At 40.4% G+C, this 8,990-nt stretch overlaps 1 protein-coding gene across 1 annotated transcript in view; it reads left to right on the top strand.

Moving 5' to 3' along the window:
* OBSCN (obscurin, cytoskeletal calmodulin and titin-interacting RhoGEF) overlaps window positions 1-8,990 on the top strand; it is a 203,829-nt gene that overhangs the window by 160,908 nt on the left and 33,931 nt on the right. Inside the window, exons 99-100 of the mRNA XM_009333308.1 lie at window positions 2,073-2,115; window positions 5,867-7,353. Coding sequence (XP_009331583.1) covers window positions 2,073-2,115; window positions 5,867-7,353 — 1,530 coding nt within the window. The remainder of the gene's footprint in view (window positions 1-2,072; window positions 2,116-5,866; window positions 7,354-8,990) is intronic.

Here is an 8,990-nt window from a genome sequence, read left to right on the forward strand (position 1 = left end):
AACTTTTGAACTGAATCCCTTTGACACCTGCTACACATAGAAATATTGCAGTGGTGTCGTTTGGGAGGACTGCAAGAACAGACATTAATAGGGTAAACATTAAAGAGACTTCCTCTTACAGACATTGGGGGATTTCATTAAATACATATTTAATTATCATATAAATACAGCTGTTAAAATAACTGTATAAAACATCTATGTTTAGGTGTGTAATCAGATTAATTCCTATTTACATCAGAACTGATACTCTTGCTGCTTATGTATTAATCTCATGATATTACTTGATGAGATTTTCTAAAAGTCATGTAAAAGCTGCACAACATTGATTTAAGGGTTTAAAAATTCAGTGAAAATTTCTAAGCTGGGTGCAATAAATTGTTTGAGCACTCAGTTCATCTTCCATCATTGTATAATTACCATTCCACCATTTAAAAAAGGTTTTGAATTATTTAAAAAATATTAACTAAGGATAGGTAAACGGTTATATCGCAGTTGTGTTCACAGAGAAAGATCTGAAAGGAATATTGCCCTTTACTTACCCAGAAAGCTATAAACTCAAATTTCCAAACAGATTTTGTTTAAACCCACCTAATTCTGCAGTAACTCCTTTGACTCTATTGGAAATTATTCCAGATTTTTACATGCATAAATGAGGCAAGGCTCTGCAAAGAAAACATAGAGCTCTAGGTCAGATATTAACACCAACATTTGGACAAAATTCTTCTTCAGTGTGGTGGGATTTGTTGTTTTACCTAGCGGCAGGAGAGAGCCCGTGGAAGTTAAGTGGAAGGAAAATTAGGTTAAACTATTCCATCTAATAGTGTAAACGTATTTTTAATTTTCAGTCAGTGCAGTTTTGGGACACTGTTGAAAACGTCAGCACTAATCATAAGTTATTAAACAAATAACACAGACATGACAAATTCCCTGGGCAAGAACTGTTTGTGATTTTATGGACATATTTTTAAGCTGCAGTCCACTTTCAGTTGTACCAACTGAAAATTACCAGAGCTTATTTATTATAGGCTGGCTGGAAGATTGCAAACCAATTGCTGGAAAAAATTACTTTGAGATTAAATTAAGGGTTTTTTTTAGAAACTTTATTAGTTAATTGAAAAAAAAGAAGAAGGCTTGCTGTTGGTTTTTACTCCAGCAGATAGGATGGGAACCTGCCAAAAATCTCTATTAGCTCTTCATATGGTATCTTTCTTATTTTTAAAAATGCCAATTTTTAAAAATATTTGCAAAATTAACTTTACTCCAGCAGATAGGATGGGAACCTGCCAAAAATCTCTATTAGCTCTTCATATGGTATCTTTCTTATTTTTAAAAATGCCAATTTTTAGAAATATTTGCAAAATCATTACTTTTCTCTTGATCTTGATATGCATCAACAGCTTCTAGTTTGTTACGGGACAAGGGTCAGGAAAAACTGCAAATTATAGCAAAAAAGAGATGGAGTAGACATAGGTGTATTACAGGGCTCTCCTGGGTTTTCTAGGGGGTTTTTTGATGCTGATTTTCTGTAGGGATGATAACGATTTTAGATTTCATTGTTATCAGCTTGGATTTTGCATCTAGTCCACAAAAGCTTGGAAACCGGCCAGTGTTTGGGGAAACTCTCTTTCTAGGAAGTGAAATCACAGTTTAAAGAATTTCAGCTCTCCAGGACTTTCCAGATCAAGGCATTTTCAGGTTTCTCACACCATCACTACCTTATTATAGGAGAAAAAAAAATATTAAAAAAAAAGGACCTTGTTTTCTGGCTTCGGCCTGCCAAACAGAAATGTCAGGATCTCATGGTAGAATAAACAGATTTTGCAATATTGTTCTCCACAAAGTATTTAATTTCAAAGCTAAATCATTCACTGTTCAGACAGCACTCTGAATTCTCATTCTTGGTCAGAAACACTACAGATGATGCTGGAAATAACCACAGAAAGCATGGATGGGATGGTACAGTTGTTTTTTTTCACTCGAGTTTATTTTGATTAACTGAGCAAAGTTAATTTAATCATTTCAGCTTTTGCCTTTCTTTTAACCCCATGCTGTTCATACTGTTTTCTTTGTAGTCACTGAACAAGAGACTAAAGTGCCCAAGAAAACCATCATCATGTAAGTGCTGATTTTTTTTTTTTTGTAACATTTGTGTTTTGCCTTGCTGCCTATGCATGATCCAATAACAAGCTTGTGTTTATTGGCCATGCAAGAGTGTTCGTTCCCATCCCACCAGATCTCATGGTGTTCTGTGCTACGCAAAGTGACAACCTGAAAAAAAATCTTACTCTCCCTTTTAAAAAAATAGCAGCACTGGTGTTAGACACAGCCTGGGTCAGGTTTTTTATGATATTACGCATGAAAAAATTCCACTGAATACTGCCGAAGTTGCACAAGAGCTCAGGAAGGTAGAGTCTGACTCTCAGTGTTGAAAAAAAAATCAGCTTTGAGAATTGGCTACTTGAAAAAAATGTACAAATATAACAAACATCTCATAGCTTACCGTGATTTCTTCTGGCTTTCTATTTTAAATTTTTCAGGAAACCCTTTTATGATGAAGCAGAAGGAAGATATACATTTTTATCCCCTTCTGTCTCTATATTTCTTCTATGAAGTTTCATCCTCATAATGACTTGGGCTTTTTGGATACTTTGAGCCTGGTTTATATTGGGTGTCTAGCATATAAAGATTAATTGCAGCAAAAAGCAGTACTTTCTCAGTCATATGTAGACCAGAAGCTCAGCAGCCATTAAAATCTTAAAGTATCTTCTTGTTTTTAAGTATCGTAAACAAATACATAATAAAATTGTTTCATGCGCTGGAAGGGGGACATTGTCCTTCTGTGGTAGGCCTTCAGAGCACCTCCAAGCTATTCAAATCATGTCCCTAATGGTAGTAGGTGACTATACAATGGCTATTTTGGGGAAATGCATTCCCTCAAGAGTTGAATTATTGCTAAAATCAGTCCTTGACTTGGACATGATGCTAAAGTTGACTTTTTTTTACTTTCGTTAGATGGTGAGGAGGATGGGTAAAACAACAGCTAAAATACGGTTAAGAATTGCTTACTTTTTATCTCTTTTTTTATTTTCTATGATGACTATGAGTTACGATCCATGCACTTAACCCGTTTGGAGCCACTGGCTTATAAGAAGACATGTCCCGCCTCCTAGCAGCTTCCACCTTGAATAGGGAAAAAGCAGACAGGAGAGGCAGGAAGGGGTTCTGCCTTTGCCCCTCTCTCTTCAGCACATCAGTTAACATCTCCAGTCATTAGACTTTTTCACCCTGCAAAGACCAGAAAACAAAGGTGTTTCTGCCTATACCGTCTCAAGGACCAGGGTTCAGATACCAGTGGGGTAGCTAAACAGAGGAATAATTTTTTGTATCATGTTCAGAAACATCCTGAGAAAGTCATGAGCAGGAAGGAATCACTCAGAGCCAGACCGTGACTAAAGCTTAGTAAAATTCATCTTTCTACACCTCTGTGCCTGTAAATCACCTGGAGAGATGCCTTTATTTTACATCTCTCCTCAGTCAGCTAATAGTCCTCCTTTTCCCTTTATGATTTCAAATCACAAGCAGCAGCATTAATATTTGTTGATTAAATAAAATTAAACTGATACAAAATACCATCAGTTAAGCTGATTTCTAAATTTCTGACATGTAAATTCCATAGACTATTGCTTTGACAGCTCAGGAAGTGATTCCTAAATTAAGGGCTACAGCCCCAAAGGAGGTTGGTACATATATGAGTGGGATCTCAGAACAACTGAAATTCCCCTCCTTTTGCTAGGGCATGCGGTCATGAGCTCATTAGAGTGGACCTCAGCTGGAACTGGGATAATGATGGGGTAAAATTTGGGAACAACTCTCTAAAGGCACATTCCAGCTCTCCTTAATGTGTAGCGAGCTGAGGAACAGAAGCAGCTTTGAAACTACTAGCAGAAAATAACACATAATTCAGAGGAGGGATTGAACAATGCCTATATATGTGAATCCCAGAGCCAAAAAAGCATTTTAACCTTGCAATGTAAAGCAAAGTCTAGTGCAAGCACACATGGATTCATTCTCGTCTTTATCTAAAATGATTTAGTTTTGTGCAATTCAGAAAGGCACCATGGCCATTATGAAGGCTCTGCGTAGTCCTTAAAGCTTTATAGCAAAACTGTAGAAAACTTGGGGGAAAAGAATAAAGCAGCGGAAATGAGCAGGAGAAGAGAGGGTGCTCTGGAAGAAAAGAAATCCCACTGTAGCTGATGCAGTCCTGGACTTCACCGCATCCTCAAAGGGAGAGATTGATGGTGGAAAGAAATCTGACCTCCATAGGAGAAGGCAATACCAGACTCCAAACGTGAGACCAATAGATGAAAAAGGCTACAATATGTCTAAGAGGATTAGTCTTCCATGATGGTTAGACAAATGCAATAGGAGAAACGGGCTCTTTTCACGAGGACTCCTTCCACCCTTCTCTCTATCTCAGTGCAAAAGCCAGAGCAGGGACGGCTGGAGAGCAGAGCTGGTGACTTTCAGCCCTATGTGGCTGTGACTAGAGGCTGGTGAGGAGAAAGAGAGAAATAAAAAAGCTATTGTCTTGATTCATAATCCCAGTTCAGGCCATTATCTTTACTCTTCAGTTAATTCTTTTTTTTTGTGTGTGTGTGTCTCATTGCTTGGAGGTAGGGACAGAATCTCAACACAGAAACAAAATCAGCTTTGTCTGTTAGTTCCACTGAACCAGCTGCCTCCACTAGAGCATTAGCTTCCTTGTGCTCGCAAAGCAAACACTGTCTTTACCTTCAAGTTCTTCCATGTAAGCAATGACACTGAAAAATCTGCAGGAAAAACTGCATGTTAAATAAATAAATTAAGAGCATTGAAGTCTGGGTTTAGGTGTTCCTGTCCCCAGATTTTAAAGCTATTTGATCCGATTTCATCTGTAGCTCATTTAAAGTCGAAGTTTGTCCTGGCGTGGGAGCAGAAGATTGTTTTGACACAAGCTGTGTATTTATACAGGGATGCTGAGGAGTCCCAACTGCTTCGGCTATGTCAAAAAGTCTGATGTAAGGCCAGCAGAAATATGCTGAGAAATTATAGTCATGCATCCCAGATTGGTTTGGTACTCCTGTCTCAATTGGTGGTAGTAGGATCAAGCTGTGTCTGCCATAATGATATTATGAAGAGTAAAAATAAGTACATTATGGCATAGATGACTTGTGCAGGAAATGTTGTAACTCTCTTTTCCTGGTCTCCAAATGCTTAATGCCCTTTTAATGTAACTGTTCCGCGTGTGAAAATGCTGATCTCTGGTCTCAAAAGAGTCTTTAATAAACAGGATAGAGTTATGTTAAATTTATTAAAAAAGAGGAAGCTGCTGACCCTACTGGTAATAAAGGGCATTTTGCCATTGAGTTTGATGAAGCCAGGATTTTAGCCAAGGATACTCAGGAAAAGGTTAAACTCCTTGAGTGTTTAAAATCTTTGGGTGAAACTGCTATATGGGTCCAAAGTACCATAGTAGGTGTCAACACAAGCACATGAAATATAGCAGCATCCAGAAGAACATTTCTCAGCTGGACATACTCGTTGTGTGTTCATGCACTCAAGGAGGTTAACGGAGCTAGTCTCCACCCGGGGGAAAGGGCACTGAGGTTTTCCCTGGATCAGAAAGTAAGTGGAGATGGGCATGTGGGTGTGTGCGTTGCGTGTGTGTCCCTTCCAAAATGACACGCTTCACCAAAAGCTGTAGTGCTCACAAAACTAACCCCACCGTAGCGCCTTGACCGACAATGGCATGTGCTGATGGAGTGTGGTTCCCCGAAAAGTCTCGTCTTCCTGCCAACTCCATTCCAACCCTTTCTGTCATCAGAGAGGAAACGATAACCACTGTGGTGAAGAGCCCAAGACAAAGGGGAAGGGTTTCTCCTGCACGTTCTTCTTCAGGTCATTCGCCTTCCCGCTCCCCAAGAGCGGAGCCAACTCCAGAGCCAGTTTATGTTTCAAAGATCAGGCAGCCTGTCCACAGACATGAGCAGGAGGCAACACCGACGTCTGCTGTTCCCGTGCTTTATGTCACAGAACCAGAGGACAGGCAAGGAGCAGCAGCTAGAGATGCCGTCACAGAGACCAAGGTGGAAGAGAAAAAACCCAAATGGGTTGAAGTGGAAGAAATAATTGAATTTAAGGTGAAAAAATCACCAAAACCTGCAAGGAAAAGAGGGTCTTCCCCAGCGAAACAAGAAAAAGATGACTCAGGGGTGTTAACATTCACTTTTCCCAGCTCAAGGCCTAGGCATTCCCCAGAAGATGATCCAAACACAAACAACTCCAACAATAAATTGGTGGAACAGTCAAAATCTTTGCCTAACGACAGTCTCTCTGAAGCTGATATCCAGCCCTTGGTGTATGCAACAGAGCAGGAAGGACCTCAAGTCAGCAATGAAGACAGAAGCTCTCCGTGTGGGTCCGAACAACTAGGAAATAATTCATCTGTGGATTGTGGAACCGAAGGAAAGAGCTTCCCACAGGAAACAAGTGCTCACTATGGGTCAGATGTCGCTTCCCCACTGCTTGCCTGCGGGGGTGAGCCTTTGATCTTCAGTTTTGGGACAGCTGCTGCAGACCAGCACGAACTTCTGTTCTCACCAGCAAGTCCAGAGGTTAAGGAAGAGGTAGATGAATTAGACGTATCTTGGCCTGTTGAAGAGGGGGTACCCGAAGTAATGCAAGATGTCCTTTCAGAAGAGGATAATGTCATTATAGTTGATGAACCAGAGGAACTACAGGCAGATGACATTAGCACCCGGGACCGCAAAATCTTAACCCACAATGGCAAAGTATTAACTTTGGAGGATCTTGAAGATTATGTTCCTGAAGAAGGTGAGACCTACGGGTGTGATGATCAGAACCATACGGCAGAGAAACCCTGTGAGATCTCCGTGCTCCAGACAGAGATTAACGAGCCAACGATTGGGAAGCCAGTGTTGCTAAATCTGGTGAGACCTGTGGTGTCCAAGCCCAGGCAAACATTTTTCAGCCAGTTTGAGGAGCACGTTCCCGGGGGCATGTTCATGTCAGCATCTAGAGTAACCGGTGTGCAGTCTGTAGGCCCCTCAAACATCTCTTTCCACGTGAGTGATACCTGCATGGCAGCGATGCCTGGACTGCATGCAGCAACAGCAGCAGCTTCTCCTGGTCCCTCCTTCACAGTGAAACCATCTTTCTGCACCGAAGTCCAGCTGTCAGCAGACAACGGACAGTCAAGCTTTAAAACTGAAGTTTCCACAAGAACCCTCAGCTATGGGACTGTTGGCGAGCCTGTTACCTTGCACATCAGCACAGAAGACCTCTCCCAAAGCTGAGCAGATGCAAGCATAATTTTCAACACAAAAGAAAGCAGCGTTTTAGAAAACACTAATCAAAATTGTTGTAGGTGAGGGGAATTGGTGGCAAAGATTACAAGGTAACATGTACAAGGGAATACATTTGAGGAAAATATATTTAAATATGATATGTCAAGCTTTTCCAGTCTTAAAGGGAACATGTCTGTCAGAACAGTTTGTAATTTTAAAAGCTTTGATCGAGGTGAACATATATCATTCCATAGCGGAGCAGTGATGGTAGGTTTAGGAAAAGCCTGATTCTCCTGCCTATGACAGAAACATAAATAAATAAGTGTGTTTTTGTCTATGAACTTAAAAATTATTTCAAGTGCCAATTTGTAAGTTATGGTGTGGCATGAAGGGGAAAGTGTCTAAGCTTTTCAGCATCCTTCAGCAGCCCAGGATAGGAGGACTGGTTCCAGCTAAAGCAATCTCCTGTCACTGTGTGTGCCTGAAGGTCAATGAAGCTTCACACTGCTTTGACTCTGCTGTACACTTTTGACACTAATTAGTTCAATCAAAATTTCTTCATAAACCTTTCAATATGCACATTCTGGCTACATTATTTCAAACTTCTGCCACAGAACAAAACATATAGAAAATATTGCATTTACTAGGGATGCAAAGGGCTGCTCAGACCTTTTGGTTGAAATCCTAATTTGACTGAAGTCAATGGTGAATGTCCCGCTGACTTGAGGAAGTAAGGATTTCGTTGTTCTCTTCTGCTTTAAGTAAAAAAAGACCATCTTTTTTAAATGACTGCTATTTTCAAGTCCACTTCCTAGTTGTCTAAAGATGTAGGTTTCATTATTCTGCATTCTAGTGTAGTGGATTTATAAACCATATCTTTGGTTTATAAATACAGATCTACTTAACGTGCACCAAAAGATTGAAGTGCTGCACAAAATGACTTCTGCATTTATAATCAAACGCTAACACATACAAAGAACCACAAATGTAGTCCTTGTCAATAAATATTACTGGAAGAATATTTGGTCTCCTGTATATGCCAGTGGTGAAACATTACTGTTAACAGATTGACGGATAACGTCTGCTATATGTGCGAAGAGGAATTCACCACTGAGCTACAGCAAAGTAGCAGGAGCACAAAGACAGTTTTAAAAAGAAAAAAAAAAAAAGAAAGAAAGAAAAGAGATCTTTACTGTAAATGCCTGGTTGAAAAATACATCTGTTCAAAATGTATTGGGCTGCTTGGAAGCACTGCCAGTTGCAATTGCATCGTGTTACTGTAATCACGTATGTTGAGATGTCTGGTAGAGGTACTGCCTTCTGTTGAGTTCCTCTGGAGCTTTGCGGGGGGAGTGCTGATTGCAAGGAGAAGGCTAAGATGCACTGAGCGTGGCCCGTTCCTGTTGGCTTCACCAAAATGGATGCTGCACAGACCTTCAACAAGTTGCTCAGACCTGGAAAGAAATGAGCTCACAGGCCCAGATATTGGTCCCAGTTGAAGTCAGCTGGAGTTTGTCATTGATCTCAGTAGGACCAAGCACTGGCCCTCTCTATCTGACAGAGATGGGGGGTGAAAAGTCCCAACACCTTGTCCCAGCTGAGTTGTGTAGCACTGTCACAATAGAAAATGTTTTCATTAGA

The sequence above is a fragment of the Pygoscelis adeliae genome, unplaced genomic scaffold (genome assembly GCF_000699105.1).
Source record: "Pygoscelis adeliae isolate BGI_AS28 unplaced genomic scaffold, ASM69910v1 Scaffold88, whole genome shotgun sequence".
NCBI lineage: Eukaryota > Metazoa > Chordata > Aves > Sphenisciformes > Spheniscidae > Pygoscelis > Pygoscelis adeliae.